Below are 24,988 nucleotides of genomic sequence, written 5' to 3'. Positions count from 1 at the left end.
CCAATGCCATTCCACACAAATTGATCAAATCCATTAACCAAATCAATTCTAACTTCATTTGGAGAAACAGACCTCAATATCTGAAAAAAAGACATAAAGGATGGAGGACTTAGAGTTATTGACTTTGATTGTCTTAATGGAACATTAAAAATAAATTGGTTGAAGTCCTGGATCAAACACAGTGGCTCATTTTGGTATTGTATCCCAGAACACTTATTCAAAAAAGTTGGAGGCCTGGATTTTCTTCTCAGGACGGACTTTAATATTAACAAATTACCTATATCACTATCAGAGTTCCATAAACAAATACTGTTATATTGGAAAATGTTATATGTACATAACTTTTCACCACACACCTCTATTCTCTGGAATAATAGATATGTATTACAGACAACAGATCTTTGTTTTTTGAAGATTGGTTTGAGAGGAATATATGGTCCATAACTGACTTAATGGATGCCAGTGGCAATCTTTTAAACTATGAACAATTTTGCACTAAAAATAATTTCAAACCCTCACAATCAGACTTCACTAAATTACATAAAGCACTTCCCCAATAATTTGTTTGTCTAATAAGAAATATATTAACATACCAAATGATACACTATCAATTTTGGATAAAAAGTTCAATAATCATTTTATTAGAAGTTGTATCACTGAATACCTTTACCCTGAAAAGCCCAACAAAAATGGCATCCTGCATAAATTTGATACAAATTCAATAACTAAACTAAGAACAATATATTTAACACTTCCTATACCCACCAAAATGAAAGAAACACTTCAAAGTTATGATCAACATTTACCCCTCTAAAGAATTACTTAGACTTCGCTTTGGTATTGATGATAATGCATGCACATTTTGTGAAAATGATGTTGAAACTACGGACCATGTATTTTTTTTCATGCAACCTGGTACAAATATTTTGGTGTGACATACATAATTGGATACAGCAAAAGATCTCTTCATTCCCGTCTTCTATCTCCAGAGACGAAATAACATTTGGTTTGATATTGCAAAGCAAAGACAATGAACTCTGTTGTAATACAATTCTGTGCCTAGCAAAAAATGTTATCCACAAGTGTAGAATTATAAAATCATCCCTGGTACGACAATGTCTCAACACTGGGTTATTTTTTTTTTTTAATCCATGTTATTAAGAGCTGTTTCCTCTGACTGTTTTCTATATATCTTTATACTGAAGTTGTGTATTATATGTTGCATATTTGTTTATAAATTCTGCAATAAAATAAATAAATAAATAAATAAATAACATAATTTCAACCCAACCAATCATTTATGTCAATTTATTATATTTAATTATTAGGTAGGTAGCCGTGAAATACTCAAGATAATGTACAGATATTCAGCCGGTCACTATCGTACAATAAATCCCGACAGCGTCTTGAATCACCCGGAACAAACCGTTGACTGTCAATGATCCCTTACGTGTTATTTTATACCTTTATTTTGACAGGGTGTTTGTGCGGAAGAGGTGTCACTTCCTGCTGACAGTGAGCGGCAGGTGTGTTTGGTGATTTGAGGGGCTCATCTGTTCATGCAGCAGCAGCAGCATCATCTCTGACTGACTGTGATCTAAAGATGTCTGTGACACTGAACAGTGTGGAGGCGGTCAAGCGCAAGATTAAAGTGCTGCAGCAGCAGGTGGATGAAGCGGAGGAGAGAGCTGAAGTCCTGCACAGACAACTGGAGGATGAGAAGAGAACCAGAGAACAGGTACACACACACACGCGCGCGCACACACACACGCACACACACACGCACACACACGTTTTTTTTTTCTCTTCTACCGCACAATCCCGTTATTTTCTGTCATTTTTCTAAGCTGAGAAAGGTTGTCAGTCCTACAGCAAAGCAGGATGTGTGGGGAAAAGATAAATTATATGTTTATTGGAACTATGGGCGAATTCCAATCGAAAATGATCATCCCTATGCCCTACTCACTATAAAGGACAGAGCATGGCATTACAGTTTGAATGTACCCTTCACTAAAAGTCTTGTAACAGGGCCCTTTGTGAAGAAATAAAAAGGGAAAGGGAAGGTGCTAGAACATTAATAATAAACGTAAAAAAAAAAACAACAACAAAAAACAAGGTTTAATTTGTTTTTCATTTTATGTCCTCATTGCATACTCACTGTCACATGGCAAAATGCTTTTAATGCACCACTGGCAAAACAAGTAAACAGTTATGTCATATTTTTGGACACACAAAATTAAACCTCTGGAAAAAGTTAAAAGTGCAAATGTTTTGTTCTTTGCTTAAAATTTTACAATACACTCTTATGTAAAGTAAAATATTCTCTAGTGTATTTTTTCCATGTTAGTAGAATGAGATATGTCTAGAACAGTTGCTTTTACCATTATTATCTGTGCAAAGTGCTGTCAGTGTTGTTCCATGTATTGCTGCAATATGTATTAACAATAAAACAAATACTGATTCAAAGAATGTGGTTAGTATGACCCAATCATGTGTAAATGAGTATCTAGTCCTGCTGTGCTGGCTTCATAAATCTGATCTATATTTAAAAGCGAATTGGGGTTACTGTGATCATTAGAGACATTAATCCAGTACAGCACAGATATATTTAGAAAGCCGGTAATAATGTTCAACATTCCACCAGGAAGTCTCTGTTGCTGTAGTATGTCTTTACATATTTAAGTTACACCTTTACATATTTTTAAATTTATGCCATGGTCAGGGGTGCATTAACACGTGGGCTTATACAGGCTGAAGCCCAGGGGCCTATAAGTTTTGATCAAATTTTATGTGTTTTCAAAAAATTTCCCATCACAACTTCCAACTCAATTTGATGGAGCGTGTTACATATCAGCCCTCTACACTGCGAGTAAATTTCACACGATGCGACCAAAAAACATCTGTTATTAGCCACTGGAAAGTAAATATTAACCTTTCACTCGCCAGTGATAAGAGTTGTGTAGTGTCGAAGCACTGAGGTCCTTTTACTGAATAAAAAGCAGTTGATAAAGAAGCTGGATTCAGCCTCGTATTTCCCTGCATGCTGTCTCATGAGTGCGCAGGAAAAAACACTTGTGTCTCATTCAGAACTCCGAGCATCTCAGGGAACCGCACCACGGACGTCACAAGAGCAGCTCTCTTGAGAGCGTGTGAAGATGAACCATTTCTCAAGTGCTCTGATGTGCACGCCGTCTACAGAGGCTTGCGTCAAACTCCTGCGAAAATATAAACAAGGTATAAACTTATTAATTTTGTGAACGCAAAGTGCTCCAGTTTCACTTAATGGCCATGTAATGGAAAATGTCCATGGTCATTGTGGGTTTTTCACGCAGTGTTAATAACGCGCAGTGAGGCAGAGGAGATGCCCTGCTCTATTTCTGTGGAGATGATAAAATGCAAGAATCAGAATCTCAAAATCTTCCTTCACGAGAAATAAGGGCTTGTGAGTTCATCAGAGAGCCCTAAAATAATGTGTGAAAGTGAAGAAATTAAGGCAGAAATATTTGACTATTGCATAATATAATATAAATATAAATATAATATAATATAATAGCTATATAGGTTGGCTGGGTTACAAAAGAAGCAAAACACTGAAAAAGTCCAATGGATCAAAAGTAAATCGGACAAATAAGAGATGTATTTTAGTTTAGACATATTTTGATAATTAAAATATTATTTTAATTATTTTAAATTTCATTACTGGTTTGTACGTTTTTGAAGACTGAAAAGGAAATCATATACCCTTATTTTATTATATGACCCAAGCTAAATTTGTATAAATGACTTTGTTGTGTGCATGAAGCACACATAGTGAGTTTGTATGGTAATTAATCGTCATATTCATGAAACACCTAAAACAGACAATGAATCATCATAATTGCAATTGTTTGACAATTAATTGTCAGCCAAATTTCACAATTGTGACCCCTAATTTTCATTATTAGGTTCCTACCTTGTGAATTGTTTTGTTAAAAATGTGTACGAAATTTCAAACGGTGACAACAGCTTGTATCATTATCAAAAATGCGATTTCATGACATCATATAAATTGATAGAATGTGAAATTTTTACATTTTTAGAAAGCTAAAATGTGATTAAAATCATAAGGCAAAATATATATTAAAAAAATTACAATATACTATATTACGTGAATATATATGAAGATGCCCCCTCTCTCTTGCTTAATATAATTTTTAGTTACATTATGCTTACATGTCATCAAAAGTCTGGCGAGTAAAAACAAACATTTACTAGCCAATGTCGATTCTTCTTTCTCCAACATGATCGTAGAGGGTTGCATATGTATGTAAATATGAATATATAATTAATAATAATTTTCTTTATTTATCACACATTATACATTTGCACATATACAGTGAAATTCTTCTTTTTCACATATCCCAGCTAGGCTGGGGTCAGAGTGCAGGGTCAGCCATGATACGGCACCCCTGGAGCAGATAGGGTCAAGGGCCTTGCTCAAGGGCCCAACAGTGGCATCTTGGCGGTGCTGGGGCTTGAACCCCCGATCTTCTGATCAGTAACCCAGAGCCTTAACCGCTGAGCTACCACTGCCCTATATAAATATTAGGGGTGTAACGTACTGACGTCACGGTTTGGTGCATGCAGTCAGACAAAGAATACATCTGAGTCAGTCACAGGCAATCCACAATCCAATCCAGAAGGGGTCACACGCGGTAATGCAACGCTGTTTGCTAACTGCCACAACTGGAAAAAGAGGAGAAGAAGAGACCATCTATGCACCAATCCAAAACAAGAATGGCTTCTCCTAATGCACAAGTTTTATTTTTCATTATTCTATTTATTTTGTACTTTTATAACACAAGAGATGCTTTTCAGTTTTGTAGCTGATTGTGACCAAATACCTTTTTTTATCAACCCTACAAAAAAAATGTTTAGTGCTTAATACACTAAAGGAGTCTGTACTGTACCAACTACCAAACTGTAATTTGTACTACTGTCTGTTCAAAATAAATGAAAAAAACCTAGCATTTGGGATTTGTTGCTTTATCCTGTTGTACCGAACTCGTATCGAACTGTGACCCCAAAACCGAGGTACGTACCAAACCGTTACTTCTGTGTACCGGTACACCCCTAATAAATATCATCTTAGCAATTTTAGCAGCATGCTTTGCAACAGAAAAGGATCAACATGTTGGCTTGACAAAGCCAACATACTGTTATTCTACAGACATGGTTTAGGGTTTTTCCAAAATCCCTAAACCAAGACCAAAATTTTCAATGATCAAAATGATCTACCCCTGCTAGAGCTTTAAGCTACATCCACTAAACTTGGTACAGATCTTCAGACTGTTCTGGCTCTGGTTGCTATGACTTTTCTATTAAAAAAACTGACGATCAAACAGAAAAATCCCATAGACTTACACTGATGGAATGGTCAAATGGGACTATTCTCTTTCTTGCTTTTGCATTGTGTTATAAAACCTTTTAAAAATGTCAGAGAAGGCTTTGTCAAGCCAAAAAAGTTTGTCTTGACAAACTTTACCTATCTAGTTAATATTTAAAGCCCCTAATAGTTAATTGATGAAACATTTAGGGTGAGTTCCATTCAGATGTTATCATACCTAAGCCCTATTCCCTTCTAAGACTTTATCATCCACTGTGAGAGCTTTGGGGTGCTGAAAAGGTATGGGCTAAAAAATAAGTCATTTGGAACTCACTTTTAAAGTAATTTATATTAGAAATTCTGTTTGGAATTTCCTAACAGCATGACAGTAATGATTGTTCTCCCTTCAAAGTGCCCTCTCAAGGCATCATTATGCATGTATCCTGTCCTGTAATTGTGTAACCCTAATTCCAAAAAGTTGGGACAGTATGAAAAATGCTAATAAAAACAAAAAAAGAGTGATTTGTAAATTAGATTCACCCTTTGCTATGTTGAAAGCACTACAACTACACATTATATTATGTTTTACCTTGTGAATTTCATTGTTGTACATTGAAAAAAAAAAGTCATTTCAAATCAGATGATGTAACACACTCCAAAAAGGTTGAGATGGGAAATTTAAGACTAATAACAATTTGACGAATTGAAATAACAAGGAGATGTTAAACAGGTGAGGCAATCGTGTCATAGTATACATCGATCAGCCACAACATTAAAACCACATGTCTAATATTGTGTAGGTCCCCCTCATGCTGCCAAAACAGTGCCAACCCGTATCTCAGAATAACATTCTGAGGTGATATTCTTCTCACCACAATTGTACAGAGCGGTTGTCTGAGTTACCGTAGACTTTGTCAGTTCGAACCAGTCTGGCCATTCTCTGTTGACCTCTCTCATCAACAAGGCATTTCCGTCCACAGAACTGCCACTCACTGGATGTTTTTTGTTTTTGAAACCATTCTGAGTAAATTCTAGAGAATGTTATGTGTGGAAATTCCAGGAGATCACAGTTACAGAAATACTCATACCAGCCCGTCTGGCACCAACAATCATCCATGCGATTATCTAATCAGCCAATTGTATGGCAGCAGTGCAGTGCATAAAATCATGCAGATACAGGTCTGGCTGTTAATTTTCACATCAACCATCAGAATGGGAAAAAATGTGATCTCAGTGATTTGGACCGTGGCATGATTGTTGGTGCCAGATGGGCTGGTTTGAGTATTTCTGTAACTGCTGATCTCCTGGGATTTTCACACACAACAGTCTCTAGAATTTACTCCAAATATGGTGCCAAAAATAAAAAACATCCAGTGAGTGGCAGTTCTGTGGACGGAAACGCCTTGTTGATGAGAGAGTTCAACAGAGAATGGCCGGACTGCTTTGAACTGACAAAGTCAACGGTAACTCCGATAACCGCTCTGTACAATTGTAGTGAGAAGAATATAATCTCTGAATGCTATTCTGAGATGCAGGTTGGCGCTGATTTGACGACACGAGGGGGACCTACCCAATTTTAGGTAGGTGGTTTTAATGTTGTGGCTGATCGGTGTATAAGGAGCCTCCAAAAACAGCCTAGTCCTTCCAGAGAAAGAATCATTCGAGACTTGTCAATTTGCCAACAGATGCTTCTGCAAATAATCCAGAACTTTGAGAACAATGTTCCCCAAAGACAAATTGGAAGGAGTATGGCCATTTCACCCTCTACAGTGCACAATATAGTTAAAAGATTCAAGGAATCTGGTCAAATCTCGTTACGTAAAGGGCAAGATGAAAACCATTTCTGAATGCGCGTGATCTCTGATCACTGTCTTAAAAAACGGCATTCATTTGTATTGGATATCATGAACATGGGCTTGGGATAACTTTAGTAAACCTTTGTTAGTCAACACCACTCACCGCTGCATCCACAGATGCAAGTTAAGACTTTACTATGTAAAGCAGAAGCACTACATCAACACTGTCCTGATGCGCTGGCGAATTCTCTGGTCTCGGTCTCATCATAGATGGAAAGTAGAACAGTGGAACTGTGTTTTTGTTTTGGTCTGAAGAGTCCATATTTCAAAATGTTTTTGAAAAAAAGAAAGCCGTCGTGTTATCTGGCCCAAAGAGGAAAAGGACCATCCAAGCTGTTATTAGCGTCAGGTCCAAAAGCCAGTGTCTGTAAGGGCCAGGGGTGTGTCAGTGCCTGTAGTAACTTGCACATCTGTGAGGGCACCATGAGTGCAGACATATATGTAAACATTTTGGAGCAACATATACTGTCATCCAGCACCGTGTTTTCCAGGGATGTCCCAGCATTTTCCAGCAGGACAACTTCAAACCACATACTGCCCGGATTACAAGTGCATGGCTGTGTAAGCAGAGAGTGTGGGTGCTAGACTGGCCAGCCTGCAGTCCTGACCTGTCTCATTTGAGAATATGTATAGCATTATGAAGCACACCATACAGCAATGAAGCCCCGTACAATTGTGCAGCTAAAGACCTACATAATGGATGAATGGGGGGAAATTCCACTTTTTAAACTTAACAAACTTTTATCTTCAGTGCCTAAATGCTTAAGTGTTATTAGAAGAAATGATGTTTCACAGTGGTAAACACTCGACTGTCCCAACTTTTTTGGAACGTGTTTCAATTATCTGATTTGAAATTACTGTACATTTTCAAAAACAATGAATTCACAAGGAAAGACTTCATATAATGTGTAGTTGTAGTGCTTTCAATATAGCAAAGGGTGAATATAATTTACAAATCACTAATTTTTGTTTTTATTAGCATTTATCGTACTGTCCCAACTTTTTCGGAATTGGGGTTGTATAATATGTGTGTGTTTTTTTTTTTTTTGTATCAGGCAGAGTCAGAGGTAGCGTCTCTGAGCAGACGTGTTCAGTTGGTGGAGGAGGAGCTGGATCGAGCTCAGGACAGACTGACAGCAGCACTGCACAAACTAGAGGAGGCTGAGAAAACTGCAGATGAGAGCGAGAGGTGACAATACATCTTTCACACTCATTTACATGGCACATTCCACAAATACTGTACATGAAAAGTAGCATTTTATAAATGTGTCAAATATGTTTGTAACAACGCAAACATGCTTAAAGATTTTCATTGTAGTGAGAACCTATCCTTTAAATTTTGTTGTGTTGTGTAGGGGAATGAAGGTTATTGAGAATAGAGCTCTCAAGGATGAGGAGAAGATGGAGCTGCAGGAGATCCAGCTAAAAGAGGCCAGACACATTGCTGTGGAAGCCGACCGCAAGTTTGACGAGGTCAGATACCCTACTTCATGCATGTCTAGGTTTGGGAACCGAGAACTGTTTCTAAATAACTGCTGAATTTTTCAAACTGGTTTCAGGTGGCTCGAAAGCTGCTGGTGATGGAAGGGGATCTGGAGCGGGCCGAGGGCAGAGCACAACTGGCTGAAGTGTGAGTCTTACTGATTTCACTGTTATGCTGATGATACCCAACTTTATATTTCCTCTCAACCGTGTAAATGAGTTAAATAGCTGAACCCGCTCCTGTCTGGTGACCTCGTGCAGCACGTTGATAGCAGATTTTTATAGCGGACAATTTGATTTGAATTGCACGTCACTTACATTAATACGAGTCAGACTTTAGGGTCTGACCCGTGTTAATGCTGTTGCTGACGGCACGCTGCATGAGTGTTTGTAGCTTGCTAGCCTGCTTAGCATTGCTTATTCTTATACTTTCATCATTTTACCGCGTGCTTCGGGTTTTTTAGCTTTTCTGCTGTTTCATTTGTGTATTTTACCGTGCGTACCATTTCTCTTTTTTTTTCTTGCTTTTTTCCGCTTGTCTACATCTCATGTCTCGACTGCATGCATTCGTTTTCTCCACTGTGTTTTACATGGATTATTGCACCAATCTCAAACATCTGCTGATTAGGAACCACATCGATCTCAAACTCTCACCGTTCAAGAACAACAACAAACAATTGCGGTAAGTCATGATATCCTCTCATGTTATTGCTTCCTGTATTACATGCCACGTTTACTATAGCTTCTTCTGTCAGCAGTGAGAGATTCACATGTGATAAATGTAAGGAATTAGTCAGACTGACAGAGAAGGTTAATGAGTTAGAGACACGCATCCGAACGCTAGTGGAGGTCAGTGAGAGAGAAGCAGGTCGATACTGTTTTGGATGCGGGTAGTACATCGAGCAACACACACACTTTGGTTCCGGCTGTAGAGCCCCCGCAGCAGGGCGATTAGGTGACGTCTCGGTGGCATACTCACTCAGCAAAGCGACACCACTCTCCCGTTCCTGTTAGGTTTTCCAATCGATTCTCCCCACTCAGTGATGCACCCACTGAGAATCATGTTGAAAGAGCCCTAATAATTGGTGATTCTATTGTAAGGAACATGGAAATAGAGACTCCAGCCAACATTGTTAAATGCATTTCGGTGGCTTGGGCATCTGACATCATATTAAATTTACAAGTGCTGGCTAATGCTAAACGTAGATTTTCTAAAATTGTTATTCATGTCGGTACGAATAATGTCCGGCTTCGCCAGACGGAGATCACTAAAGATAATGTTAAAGTGGTGTGTGAACTTACAAAAATGATGTCAGACACTGTAATATACTCTGGCCCCCTCCCTGCTTGTCATGGTGATGAGGTTTATAGTAGATTAGTGTCACTGAATGGATGAATGTCTGAGTGGTGTTCAGAGAATAGCATAGGATTTATAGACAATTGGAAGAGTTTTTGGGGTAGACCTGACCTGCTAAAGAGAGACGGACTCCATCCCTCCAGGCAAGGTGCTGCTCTCCTCTCTAGTAATTTGTCTCATAGTCTTAATAATGATAGTATTTGACTAACTGAGGCCCAGGTCAGGAAGCAGACAAACTGGTTAATCCGAACGTCTGCTAGATGTCTTGAGATGTCATACAGGTCACATAAACTACAACACATAGAGACTGTATCACCTAGATATCACATAGAGACTGTGTCTGTTCCCCAAACTACCAAACACAAAACTCTCACTAAATCATTTAGATTTTTTTTTTTATTACGGTTATTTAAAAAAAAAAAATAAACATCATATAAAGGTAGGGCTACTAAACATTAGATCTCTTTCTATCCAAAAATTAATTGTAAATGAAATTATTACAGATCACAGTTTGGATGTGCTCTGTTTGACTAAAAACCTGGCTTAAACAAGATGAATATATTGGTTTAAATGAATCAACTCCCCCAGGTTATTGTTATAAACATGAGCCCCATCTGAAAGGTCAAGGAGGAGGTGTTGCTACAATTTACAGTGAAGTTTTTGGTGTTACTCAGAGGGCAGGATATTAGTTTAAGTCTTTTGAACTAATAATGCTTAATATGACACCGTGAGATATAAATAAAAAATCTTATTTTGCCCTTGCTACAGTATATAGATCACCTGGGCCTTACTTTGGTTTCCTTTGGTGAATTTGCAAATTTTCTATCAGAACTAGTAGTTAATGTAGATGGAGCTTTAACTGCTGGTGACTTCAACATTCACATAGATAATGAAAATGACACACTGGGATTAGCATTCATCGATATTCTCAACTCTCTTTGAATCACACAAAATATGGCCGGACCAAATCATCGCCATAATCATACGCTAGATTTAATTCTGTCATATGGAGTTTATGTTGATACTATAGAAATTCTACTGCAGAGTGATGACATCTCAGATCATTACTTCATCTCTTGTGTGTTGTGATCAGCTAGTGTCACTCAGTCTACACCACGCTATCGTTCAGGTAAAACTATTATTTCGACCACTAAAGATAGCTTCACTAATAATCTTCCAGAATTGTCTCTCATACTCGGTAAGCCAAAAAGTCTAGAAGAACTTGATGTAATAAAGTATAAATGCAGTCTTCTCTAGCTCTCTTGATTGTATCGCCCCCCCCTTCGATTAAAGAAAATTAAAGAAAAAAGCCTCGCACCGTGGTACAATGAGAGCAGCACGGAAAATGGAGCGCAAGTGGAAGAATACAAAATTAGAGGTATTTTGCGGTGCATGGAAGGATAGTGTCTGTAGCTACAGACAGGCACTAAAAGTTGCCAGGTCAGCATATTTTAGCAAACTCGTAGAAAATAACCACAACAATCCTAGGTGTTTATTCAGTACTGTGGCTAAATTGGTTAGGAATAAAGCATCGACTGAACCAGATATTCCATTGCAGCACAAGAGTAATGACTTCATGATTTTCTTTACTGATAAAATTGAAATAATCAGAAATAAAACTGGAACTATGCAATCAACTGTCACAGCACCTCAGAAAACAGTGTCTCATAATTTTCCTCACGAGCAACTTAAATCCTTCGCTGTCATAGGTCATGAAGAGCTAACAGAACTTATCAAAACATCAAAAGCCACAACATGTTAGATCCAATACCAACTAAGCTCTTAAAAGAGGTATTCCCAGTAATCTCAGAACCTCTTCTTAATATTATTAACTCATCTCTATCCTTAGGTGTCCCAAGAAACTTTAAAATGGCATTTATCAAACAGCTTATTAAGAAGCCACAGCTTGATCCTAGAGAATTGGCTAATTACAGACCAATTTCAAATCTACCATTTATGTCGAAAATACTAGAAAAGGTAGTGTCTTCTCAACTATGTTCATTTCTACAGAGAAATGGAATATGTGAAGAATTTCAGTCAAGATTTAGGCCCCATCACAGTACAGAGACTGCAATTATCAGAGTTACAAATGACTTGCTCTTATCGTGTGATCGCAGCTGCATTTCTCTTCTAGTGCTTTTAGATCTTAGTGCTGCCTTCGACACAATAGATCATGACATTCTCTTGAATAGGCTGGAGAATTATGTTGGCATTAGTGGACTTGCATTAGCATGGTTTAGGTCCTATTTAGCAGACCGCTACCACTTTGTATGTGTAAACGAGGAATTGTCAAATCAAACAAAAGTATGGAGTGGCAGAGGGATCAGTTTTAGGACCTCTGCTTTTCTCCTTATACATGCCTCCCCTGGGAGATATTATCAGGAATCATGGAATAAGTTTCCACTGTTATGCTGACGATACCCAACTTTATATTTCTTCTAAACCCAATGAAAATTCACAATTCTCCAAATTAGCAGAGTCACAAAGAAATAAATCAAAGATTGGATGGCCAGAAATTTCCTTCTACTCAATTCCGACAAAACAGAGGTACTAATGATTGGACCAAAAACCTCTAAAAATAAGCAGCTAAAATATCATTTGACTCTCGATGGATGTACTGTTACGTCGTCTTCTACAGCAAAGAACTTAGGTGTTATATTTGATACCAGTCTGTCCTTTAAAAATCAAATTTCCAATGTTTGTAGAACAGCATGAGAAATATTGCTAAATTACTACACATGCTCTCTGTTGCTGATGCCGAAAACTAATTCATGCGTTCATGACCTCAAGACTAGATTATTGTAATGCATTACTGGGAGGATGTCCAGCAAGTCCAATAAATAAACTTCAATTGGTTCAAAATGCGGCTGCCAGAGTGCTGACTAGAACCAACAAATATGATCATATTAGCCCAATTTTATCCTCGTTACATTAACTACCTGTTAAATTTCGTATTAATTTTAAAATTCTGTTAACTACATACAAAGCTTTGTATGGTCTAGCTCCACAGTGACCCTCTGACACGCTATATTCCGTCATGTTCATTACGATCACAAAATTCTGGCTTGTTGTTAATTCCAAGAATATAAAAATCCACAAAAGGAGGTAGATCCTTTTCATACTTGGCTCCTAAACTATGGAATGGTCTCGCTAACACTGGTAGGGACACAGACACACTCACTCAGTTTAAGTCTAGACTAAAGTCTCATCTATTTAGCCAGGCATACACCTAATTTTTCCTTCAACTCACAATTAGGCTGCTTTAGTTAGGTCTGCCGGAAACAGAAACATCCATTATGATCTATAACGCTGCATAAAATTGAATGGCATCTACGCTAATATTATTCTATTTGTTTCCATGTCTCATATCCATATCCCAAGGTTACCAGAGCCGGCCAGATCCAACTCCATTCCTGCTTAGTGTTGGACTCCACTGCTATGTGTCACTGAGAGATGACAACAAACTACAGCCGGTGCCAGATAGACATCACTTCAGTCTTTTGACTTCAGAGGATGAACTGATGCCAACTCCAACTATAAGACATAGGATACTTCATATGTCACTGCCTGAACCCTTGGACTTAGGATGGACCTCACCGAAATGACCTGCAGGTTGAACTGCGATGCACCTCATTGATCTCTGCCTGCATCAACTTTGTCTATTGATGGACTACACTCTTGAAATGGAATTCATAGACTATCATTTAATTGCCAACAAAAGCCTTCATCAGCCAACTAACAAAGGACAATGCATCTATGTAAACTTCTGCAGTTAATCCAGGATGAACTTCAAAGACATTAGACAATCTTAGAGTTCTTACAAAATCTTAGTTTAAACACTGGCCCTTAACACTTACTTTAGTTTACTAATTTTAAACCATGACCTGCACTGCACATAAATGACCAATATTGGCATTATATTCATGATGTTAGTCAGAGGGGAACTGGCTCTCACAGTGAGTCTGGGTTTTCCCCAAGGTTATTTTTCTCCATTAACCAACATCTTATGGAGTTTTGTGTTCCTTGCCACAGTCGCCTTCGGCTTGCTCACTGGGGTTCTAAATACACTTATTATTTTATTATTTAATTTCTATACACAATTTACAATCATATTTAATCAAACTACACAATGATCACTAAGACTTTATAGATATTACGGTTTCATTTTCTGTTAAAGCATGATTTTCTGTAAAGCTGCTTTGAAACGGTGTGTGTTGTGAAAAGCGCTATACATATAAAAATGACTTGACTAGGGCTAGGTATCAACAACAACCTCATGATGCTTATTGGTCCACAGCAATGTGGCTGAGCCATCACAGAACCACTCAGCAAGTGATCCACTCTCTACTTCTGTATCTCAAGAGAGTGTGTGCATCAACCGGGATTTACTCGATATTCAAGCTCCAGTGATAGAATAGCAAAAAACAAATCACTTGTGCTAGTTGAGCCTCGATTTTGCAGCCCAGACCACAAAACTGATGTGACCCATTTAAATTCTAGTGAGAATCTTCTAGTTTAAAGCGCTATGGAGGAAGTCAAACCCCTCAAAGTAAACAGTCCCGACATGCTAAACAGCGCTGTTGAGGAAAATAGAAACACTGCTATGCTCCAATATATATATATATATATATATATATATATATATATATATATATTTTTTAAATAACACATGACCCAATTATTAAGAGCCTTCTGAAAGGAAAATGATATCTGTATGAAGCAGTAAACGAACATTTTCATTAGCACAGTCCCAACACGGTTAAAGTGGTCTACTCATGGGTGCAGTCAGAATATAATAACTAGTCCTATAGAAGTAAAGGGTTAATTAAATTAAGTTTAGTTTGATTTAACTGCACCTTAAAGTAAAAATTCTCTTTTGAATTTAAAAGGTTTCAGATGCAATTATGTAATAAACAATTTTTGACCTAGGAAAAACCCTTAAAAGGAACAAAAATGCCCTTAAAATCAACCTAATTTAAAATGTACTCATACACTATATTGCCAAAAGTATTCGCTCATCTGCCTTTAGACGCATATGAACTTAAGTGACATCCCATTCTTAATCCATAGGGTTTAATATGACGTCGGCCCACCCTTTGCAGCTATAACAGCTTCAACTCTTCTTGGAAGGCTTTCCACAAGGTTTAGGAGTGTGTTTATGGGAATGTTTGACCATTCTTCCAGAAGCGCATTTGTGAGGTCAGACACTGATGTTGGATGAGAAGGCCTGGCTCGCAGTCTTCGCTCTAATTCATCCCAAAGGTGCTCTATCGGGTTGAGGTCAGGACTCTGTGCAGGCCAGTCAAGTTCTTCCACACCAAACTCGCTCATCCATGTCTTTATGGACCTTGCTTTGTGCACTGGTGCGCAGTCATGTTGGAACAGGAAGGGGCCATCCCCAAACTGTTCCCACAAAGTTGGGAGCATGGAATTGTCCAAAATCTCTTGGTATGCTGAAGCATTCAGAGTTCCTTTCACTGGAACTAAGGGGCCAAGCCCAGCTCCTGAAAAACAACCCCAGACCATAATCCCCCCTCCACCAAACTTCACAGTTGGCACAATGCAGTCAGACAAGTACTGTTCTCCTGGCAACCGCCAAACCCAGACTCGTCCATCAGATTGCCAGATGGAGAAGCGTGATTCGTCACTCCAGAGAACGCGTCTCCACTGCTCTAGAGTCCAGTGGTGGCGTGCTTTACACCACTGCATCCGACGCTTTGCATTGCACTTGATGTATGGCTTGGATGCAGCTGCTCGGCCATGGAAACCCATTCCATGAAGCTCTCTACGCACTGTTCATGAGCTAATCTGAAGGCCACATGAACTTTGGAGGTCTGTAGCGATTGACTCTGCAGAAAGTTGGTGACCTCTGCGCACTATGCGCCTCAGCATCCGCTGACCCCGCTCTGTCATTTTACGTGGCCTACCACTTCGTGGCTTAGTTGCTGTAATTCCCAATCACTTCCACTTTGTTATAATAGCACTGACAGTTGACTGTGGAATATTTAGTAGCGAGGAAATTTCACGACTGGACTTGTTGCACAGGTGGCATCCTATCACAGTACCACGCTGGAATTCACTGAGCTCCTGAGAGCAGCCCATTCTTTCACAAATGTTTGTAGAAGCAGTCTGCATGCCTAGGTGCTTCATTTTATACACCTGTGGCCATGGAAGTGATTGGAACACCTGAATTCAATTATTTGGATGGGTGAGCGAATACTTTTGGCAATATAGTGTATTTCTAGTCTTTAGTTCAAATTTGGTTTTTAAATATCAATGGTTTCAAGCTCTGAGCAGCTGTGACTGACAAGTTTGGTTCTTGCTTCAAGTAAAACTGTATTTAATGTAGTCTGGGTCATATTTCCTTGTCTAGTTTTGTTCATGTTATTTTGAGGATGAGGGCATGTCACGCAACCTGTCTATGTGTTCTAATCCTAATCTAAACATGTCCATATGTTTGATTTAGCTAGCTTCAACCAAGTGACAGATGAATTTGCACCAAAATACTGTAGAGTTTATTGGACACAACAACAAATGATATGGGAAGCATCTTCGCCCTTTGTTGAAAGTTGATAAGCCTATTCTTACTGTGCATGATTATATGGTTGGTTGGATTTTATTATTTGCATTTAGCATTGTTGCTACCTTCCCTGCTGTCCCTATCAGAATTTACCTGTGACCCATTTTTGGTTCTTCCTGTACAGCCTGTACAGGTGCATCTCAATAAATTAGAATGTCGTGGAAAATTTCATTTATTTCAGTAATTCAACTCAAATTGTGAAACTCGTGTATTAAACAAATTCAGTGCACACAGACTGAAGTAGTTTAAGTCTTTGGTTCTTTTAATTGTGATGATTTTGGCTCACATTTAACAAAAACCCACCAATTCACTATCTCAAAAAATTAGAATATGGTGACATGCCAATCAGCTAATCAACTCAAAACACCTGCAAAGGTTTCCTGAGCCTTCAAAATGGTCTCTCAGTTTGGTTCACTAGGCTACACAATCATGGGGAAGACTGCTGATCTGACAGTTGTCCAGAAGACAATCATTGACACCCTTCACAAGGAGGGCAAGCCACAAACATTCATTGCCAAAGAAGCTGGCTGTTCACAGAGTGCTGTATCCAAGCATGTTAACAGAAAGTTGAGTGGAAGGAAAAAGTGTGGAAGAAAAAGATGCACAACCAACCGAGAGAACCGCAGCCTTATGATTGTCAAGCAAAATCAGTTCAAGAATTTGGATGAACTTCACAAGGAATGGACTGAGGCTGGGGTAAAGGAGCCACCACACACAGACATGTCAAGGAATTTGGCTACAGTTGTCGTATTCCTCTTGTTAAGTCACTCCTGAACCACAGACAACGTCAGAGGCATCTTACCTGGGCTAAGGAGAAGAAGAACTGGACTGTTGCCCAGTGGTCCAAAGTCCTCTTTTCAGATGAGAGCAAGTTTTGTATTTCATTTGGAAACCAAGGTCCTAGAGTCTGGAGGAAGGGTGGAGAAGCTCATAGCCCAAGTTGCTTGAAGTCCAGTGTTAAGTTTCCACAGTCTGTGATGATTTGGGGTGCAATGTCATCTGCTGGTGTTGGTCCATTGTGTTTTTTGAAAACCAAAGTCACTGCACCCATTTACCAAGAAATTTTGGAGCACTTCATGCTTCCTTCTGCTGACCAGCTTTTTAAAGATGCTGATTTCATTTTCCAGCTGGATTTGGCACCTGCCCACACTGCCAAAAGCACCAAAAGTTGGTTAAATGACCATGGTGTTGGTGTGCTTGACTGGCCAGCAAACTCACCAGACCTGAACCCCATAGAGAATCTATGGGGTATTGTCAAGAGGAAAATGAGAAACAAGAGACCAAAAAATGCAGATGAGCTGAAGGCCACTGTCAAAGAAACCTGGGCTTCCATACCACCTCAACAGTGCCACAAACTGATCACCTCCATGCCACGCCGAATTGAGGCAGTAATTAAAGCAAAAGGAGCCCCTACCAAGTATTGAGTACATGTACAGTAAATGAACATACTTTCCAGAAGGCCAACAATTCACTAAAAATGTTTTTTTTTTTATTGGTCTTCTGATGTATTCTAATTTTTTGAGATAGTGAATTGGTGGGTTTTTGTTAAATGTGAGCCAAAATCATCACAATTAAAAGAACCAAAGACTTAAACTACTTCAGTCTGTGTGCACTGAATTTATTTAATACACGAGTTTCACAATTTGAGTTGAAATACTGAAATAAATGAACTTTTCCACGACATTCTAATTTATTGAGATGCACCTGTAATGCTTGTAGACAGCTGTGTTCTGAGCACATGTTGCATTTAAAGCACATATCTTAAACAAAATGCTGATGTTTCGTTACGGCTGCACCCAGCACTATTTAGATTTTCATAATAGTGGGGATGTCATTAACTCAATAACCTGACTTCCTGCTCTTCATCTCTCTGGCTGATTGGTGTGTGTGGTCTGATATCCCCCCCAAATGCCCCCTGCATGTGCTTGTTTGTGATCGGCTTTGTCAAACAGCACGAAGCGGCGTTTGGAGGAGCAGCTGAGGGGTTATGACCAATCACTGAAGACACTGCAGGTGTCTGAAGAGAAGGTACCAAACAAACACACACACACACGTGTCTGTGACCCCTCACCTGATGCCACCGGAGCTGCACTGGCTCTGCTGTGTTCTCCTGACACTTCACCTGATGCCACTCACCCTTTCATAATCTTCTTCCTTTGGTGTCACATTTGTGCATTTTCTCTTGGTGCTCATGGCTTTCACTGCGTCTGGGCATTATGGGTACCCTTTATTGCTCACACAATTGTTTTTCTGTTGTCAAATCAGTCTTGTATTTCCACAGATTTAGTCTTGAGCAGCCTCGAACCAACCACATAGACAGGAAGAGATCATTTGGCCAACATGTAAAGTGACCAATCACAATTCATTTTGTTGTTACAGTGCATCTGGAAAGTATTCACAGCGCTTCACTTTTTCCACATTTTGTTATGTTACAGCCTTATTCCAAAATGGATTAAATTCATTATTTTCCTCAAAATTCTACAAACAATACCCCATAATGACAACATGAAAGAAGTTTGTTTGAAATCTTTGCAAATTTATTAAAAATAATAAATAAAAATCACATGTACATAAGTATTCACAGCCTTTGCTCAATACTCTGTTGAAGCACCTTTGGCACCAATTATAACCTCAAGTTATTTGTGTATGATGCTACAAGCTTGGCACACCTATTTTTGGGCAGTTTCTCCCATTCTTCTTTGCAGGACCTCTCAAGCTCCATCAGGTTGGATGGGGAGTGTCGGTGCACAGCCATTTTCAGATCTCTCCAGAGATGTTCAATCGGGTTCAAGTCTGGGCTCTGGCTGGGCCACTCAAGGACATTCACAGAGTTGTCCCGTAGCCACTCCTTTGTTATCTTGGCTGTGTGCTTAGGGTCGTTGTCCTGTTGGAAGATGAACCTTCGCCCCAGTCTGAGGTCCTGAGCGCTCTGGAGCAGGTTTTCATCAAGGATATCTCTGTACATTGCTGCGTTCATCTTTCCCTCGATCCTGACTAGTCTCCCAGTTCCTGCCGCTGAAAAACATCCCCACCAGAGAAATTTTGTTTCTCATGGTCTGGGAGTCCTTCAGGTGCCTTTTGGCAAACTCCAGGCAGGCTGTCATGTGCCTTTTACTGAGGAGTGGCTTCCGTCTGGCCACTCTACCATACAGGCCTGATTGGTGGAGTGCTGCAGAGATGGTTGTTCTTCTGGAAGGTTCTCCTCTCTCCACAGAGAAATGCTGGAGCTCTGTCAGAGTGACCATCGGGTTCTTGTTCACCTCCCTGACTAAGGCCCTTCTCCCCCGATCGCTCAGTTTGGCCGGGCGGCCAGCTCTAGGAGCAGTCCTGGTGGTTCCAAACTTCTTCCATTTATGGATGATGGAGGCCACTGTGCTCATTTGGACCTTCAATGCTGCAGACATTTTTTTGTACCCTTCCCCAGATCTGTGCCTCAATACAACCCTGTCTTGGAGGTCTACAGACAATTCCTTGGACTTCATGGCTTGGTTTGTGCTCTGACATGCACTGTTAACTGTGGGACCTTATATAGACAGGTGTGTGCCTTTCCAAATCATGTCCAATCAACTGAATTTACCACAGGTGGACTCCAATCAAGTTGTAGAAACATCTCAAGGATGATCAGTGGAAACAGGATGCACCTGAGCTCAATTTTGAGTGTCATGGCAAAGGCTGTGAATACTTATGTACATGTGGTGATTTTTTTTTTTTTTTTTTTTTTTTTTTTATAAATTTGCAAATATTTCAAACAAACTTCTTTCATGTTGTCATTATGGGGTATTGTTTGTAGAATTTTGAGGAAAATAATGAATTTAATCCATTTTGGAATAAGGCTGTAACATAACAAAATGTGGAAAAAGCGAAGCGCTGTGAATACTTTCCGGATGCACTGTATTTAGGGGTTGGCTATCAGAAATAATTTATCCCACACTAATAAATCAGTGTGAAAAAACCCATTCGATTATATTTTATTCTTGTTTCTCCACACTTTTTTTTGAAGACATGGATGGATATTTATATGGATATTAATCCAGCCTCCAGCTTTTGATTTTGTAAAGCTTTATCTAGGAAGTAGTTTGCTCTGCTGCAGTGGAGTCCCTATAAAGGAACTGTCCCTGTGTTGAAGAGCTTCACTTTAGTCTCTCTCATTGGTTCTCTGTCAGAGCATTTACATGAGCAGTTATAATTAAGATACAGCGGGTTTTTGCGTAGTCAAGTTACAGTCTTCATTTGTCTTTCCACGCATAAATGACTCAATGCAAATATTTGAATGAGGGATGTCAGATATGCTGGGCTCTTTCAGAGCATGCATGCAGACAATGCTGAAGCTAGAAGAGTGCAACAGTGCCCGCACACTTTTGCAGTCGTCTTGGTTCCAGATGTGTTTTTCCCATAAATGTTTTTTTCCATATGGATTTCATAAAATCCTTCATAAAAGAGTTGTAAGCCATGAACCAAACCAACCAGCTCTTAAGTGAATCACAACATTACAAACTTTGATTTGAACCAAAAATTATTTGAAAATCGGACAAAGACTGTGTACTGAACGTCTTTAATGAGGGAATGAACTACAATACCATGATGCATTATGAATGTTGTTAAACAACATTTTATTGCAAAATATTCAGATATAAACAAATATATAAGTAGTCATGGGAGTGAGCAGTCGCTGCAGATCTCTTTTGGCACACTTTGTTTGCTGTGATTTTCTGATTGGTGGATTTTTCTCTTCAGGATCATGGGTAGTGTAGTTCTTAGCAGGAATTCTGCTAATAAACATGATGTTTTTTGAATGAAGTTGAAATAAAGCAGACTGATGGCTTCAACAGAAGCATATACCATCAATTAACAATCTCAGAGCTCATGGTAGGTGTGTATACATACTGGATGAAGCAGAGCTACAAATGCATTTTCTTGGTCTAGTAGACAGACTTTGCAAAAATCAGACTGGTATGATTTCAGTCAGGCTAAAGTGTTTACATAACATTTGTAAATGACAAATTGTTTTAGTCTTGATGAAATCTGATTGGTTCTTTGTGTCTCTTACAGTATTCACAGAAAGAAGACAAATATGAGGAGGAGATCAAGATCCTGACCAGCAGACTGAAAGAGGTCAACTTTGCTTTTCACATGGTCACATTAAAGCACTTACACTTAAATGTTGTGTACTGTGGATTCCTTTAGCTCAATTGGTAGAGCGCATGGCACTAGCAACACCAGTGTCATGGATTTAATTACCAGGGAACACAAACTAACACAATTTATACCATAAATGCACTGTATATCACTTAGGATATAAGCATCTGCCAAATGCATAAATGTAAAATTATTACTGCATTTGTCTTCGTATTGTGTTCTGTTTTCTAACAGGCTGAAACTCGTGCTGAGTTTGCTGAGAGATCAGTGTTCAAAATGGAAAAAACTACTGATGACCTAGAAGGTAAAACTCAAGTCCATTTGAAAAACCCAGAATGAAATTGTGTTTCACAACTATACCTTATGCACTCGGCCATCAAGTGTATGAATTTTCAAAGTGTAGTATCGTCTCAAATGCAACAGTAGCTGGGTTTCCATCTAAATGTTTAGCATTTTTTAAGCACATTTCTAAAAATTTGACCCTAAAAAATATGAATTGTTGCGTGTTTCCATCCACTACGTCATGCGCATTATCTTGAGGGAGCCCGCAATGTCTTGATGGATAAGCTGAATGACCTCATTGCTTCGGTGAGAGTTGTATTAGAAGGATCGGAGCAATTGTACCTCGTTTTATAAAATGCTGCCAGGAGACGCCATAGAATAAGTGTAATATCTGATATAATGAGGGCTAAAATGGATGTGATGCCCACATGCTTCCAGCCTCCACATACATGGGAATGCCTGCATTCAAAACTGTTCTGGTGGATTGTGAGGACCCACTTTAAAGACCATCTGTGAGTTTAACACTTCCGAATGCCAAGGGCTATGCACGAAGAATTTTGTGCCAAGGTCGGACCTTTCATTCACATCAAGCTCTCGCACACTCATAACACGTGCACGAATGGACAAAACACGTCATCGTTATGCAAATTCATTGTTTCCATCACCTTAATGCGCATTGTAACTAATGTGAAACTCTAGAAAATCCACCTCCTAGCGCATTAAATATTATGTGAATTTTGAGAATTCAAGCGTTTTCATTCAGGATTTCTTATGCACAATTTGAAAATGCGCATAAAAATTGTTGGCTGGAAACCCATTGACTAATGTTTTTCAGCTGTTGGAAGTGACGTTTCATACGCACTTGAATGTGTTGCAGCTGGATCTAGCGCATTAGCCAACCTCAGTCCAACACTTATCTCAAAGAATGTACTTATTCACACAGAGTGAGGTGATGAAGCATTCAATTCACATTTGTGCTGTCTTCATGTAAATTTCAGTAGCTGTCACATTCACTATTAATTATAATAATTTTTAGGCCAGCATTTGTGGCCAGGTAACTCCACCCCTTCCACCACATAAAGCAAGCCGCAACCGTTGAGTGCATGAAGTGTCCAATATTACACACTCCGGTTGAAGAAGTACATCATCTGGGAACTCGCAGTAATTTATGCTTCATTGCATTTTGAAGATGAATGCGCTACTCGCACTACAAAATGGTTTAGATTAATGCAGAAGAATAATAGAATAATGCAGCTTGTGTATACAGAAATGGACAGGATTCCAGAAACCAACAGTGTGAATAGAAACTGTACTGAGACCCAATCACAAAGAGGACCACAACAGGGAATGCAAAGTGAATTTGGTTATTTTTCACTCGTTTTTGAGGACTGAAAAAAAACACTCTTTATTAAAAACACTCTTTATTATAATCCGTTGTAATCTCATAAAGTCATGTAGTGTGAATCGTGCATAATCACAGTAAGGTTGACTTTATATTTATTATGCCCCATCCTGTATTAGTTTTCATTTTAATATATCAAAATAGTTTTTGGACAATTAAACCATCAGTTTTACTTGCCCTGTGTGGAAGTACGTAGAAAAGCTGAATGTCAAGGCCTGTGTGTGTGTATATAAAATGTCCTACTGTGCTCATTATATTTTCTGTATGGTTTTTCAGAGAGGCTTGCCACAGCCAGAGAAGAGAATATTAAGATTCACGCCACTCTGGATTTAACACTTCAAGAACTCAACAACTTCTAATTCCAGACGTCTGTCCTCTCCTCTCTACATGCAAACTGCACCAGTTTCTTCTCCGATTGCTGTGGGTGACTTAGTGAAGCTGGTGCTTTCATTTCACACTGTGCGTTTAACATTACTGTCAGCATTACTTTTCATTCACTGGCCTAAGTTTGACAGGCTTTGCTTTGGCATTTATTGTTTTTCTGTAATATTGGTCACAAAATAAAACAAACAATGCAAAGTTCATTTAGACTAATCACGATGGAAGGGAGGGACAGACATTGATTATTGAAGTAATCACTCAATCCGTACTGTGCCAAAACAGTGTTTGACCAGCTTTATCACCTGTTTAGCAGGTGTCATTTTCTTTTAGTTTCTTTCAAGGGTGGTGTTTAGTTGTTAATTTTTATTTTTCCCTAAATTATATTAGTTGTGTGTGTTATTTTTATTTGTTTGCATGTAACATTTCCCAAAAAAGGGGCCATAAATCCAGCTCTGGACCAACACTGGTCTGTTCCCCCTGCACACCTGTAACCCCACTGAGGTGACATGTTTAATCCACAGAGGGGTGGTCACAGGTATGGTGGATGATCAGTCAGTTATATTCCACTGCCAAATTAAGGAACATGGTAAAATAAAGAGGGAAACACATTTGTTTACTTTCTGAAACCTTTAAAGAGTTCAGTTGTTAATAGCCTTTTGCATAGTGGATAAATTGATGAAAAGATGTAAATGTTTATTGACTGTTTCATTGTAATTATGGCAAACATTGCTTTTATAAATAAAGGGACACAACTTTTAATGTCATTTTTAATTGCCAGTTTTATTTTTAAAAAACATCAAACATATTTTTACTCTAAATTGTAAGACCTACTTGTTTTCCTATTGCTATCCAATGCAAATTAGATAATGGAAATTCTGAAATGCATTGCTCTATATGATGTTGAGCTGTTTTGGTAATTTTGCATTAAAAGGAAAACTACACCTGCAGATCCAGTATTACCTGTACAGGTGGTGTAAAGTTTATGTTAATGCTGTTTCCCATGTGCTCTCATTCAATAGATGAAGCTACTGCTGAAGCTGTTTAAAGCACATTAAAAATGGAACCCACATGAGTACCATCCACATCAGTAAAATAAGCTGTTATAAGAACCTGATCATGATTGGAAATAAGAAATACACTGATGAGC

The 24,988-nt window shown here is 38.8% G+C and overlaps 1 protein-coding gene across 1 annotated transcript; it reads left to right on the top strand.

The window, feature by feature from the left end:
* Positions 1 to 1,504: 1,504 nt before the first annotated feature.
* Positions 1,505 to 24,611, top strand: LOC127453900 (tropomyosin alpha-3 chain-like). The gene is made up of 8 exons (XM_051720661.1): positions 1,505 to 1,738; positions 8,277 to 8,410; positions 8,577 to 8,694; positions 8,781 to 8,851; positions 18,593 to 18,668; positions 21,690 to 21,752; positions 22,011 to 22,080; positions 23,737 to 24,611. Exons 1-8 carry the CDS (start codon positions 1,604 to 1,606, stop codon positions 23,817 to 23,819), a joined length of 750 nt encoding a protein of 249 aa, XP_051576621.1. The 5' UTR covers positions 1,505 to 1,603; the 3' UTR covers positions 23,820 to 24,611.
* Positions 24,612 to 24,988: the final 377 nt, after the last annotated feature.

This window comes from Myxocyprinus asiaticus, chromosome 16 (genome assembly GCF_019703515.2).
Source record: "Myxocyprinus asiaticus isolate MX2 ecotype Aquarium Trade chromosome 16, UBuf_Myxa_2, whole genome shotgun sequence".
Classification (NCBI taxonomy): Eukaryota; Metazoa; Chordata; class Actinopteri; order Cypriniformes; family Catostomidae; genus Myxocyprinus; species Myxocyprinus asiaticus.
This window is presented reverse-complemented; position numbering and strand designations above follow the sequence as displayed.

Excerpts from the sequence above, each read along its gene's own strand:
- LOC127453900 (XM_051720661.1), top strand. The coding sequence starts at position 1,604 with ATGTCTGTGACACTGAACAGTGTGGAGGCGGTCAAGCGCAAGATTAAA. Across the intron at positions 8,411-8,576 it reads ACTGCAGATGAGAGCGAGAG|GGGAATGAAGGTTATTGAGA; the intron begins GTGACAATACAT and ends TGTGTTGTGTAG. Across the intron at positions 18,669-21,689 it reads TGCAGGTGTCTGAAGAGAAG|TATTCACAGAAAGAAGACAA; the intron begins GTACCAAACAAA and ends TGTCTCTTACAG.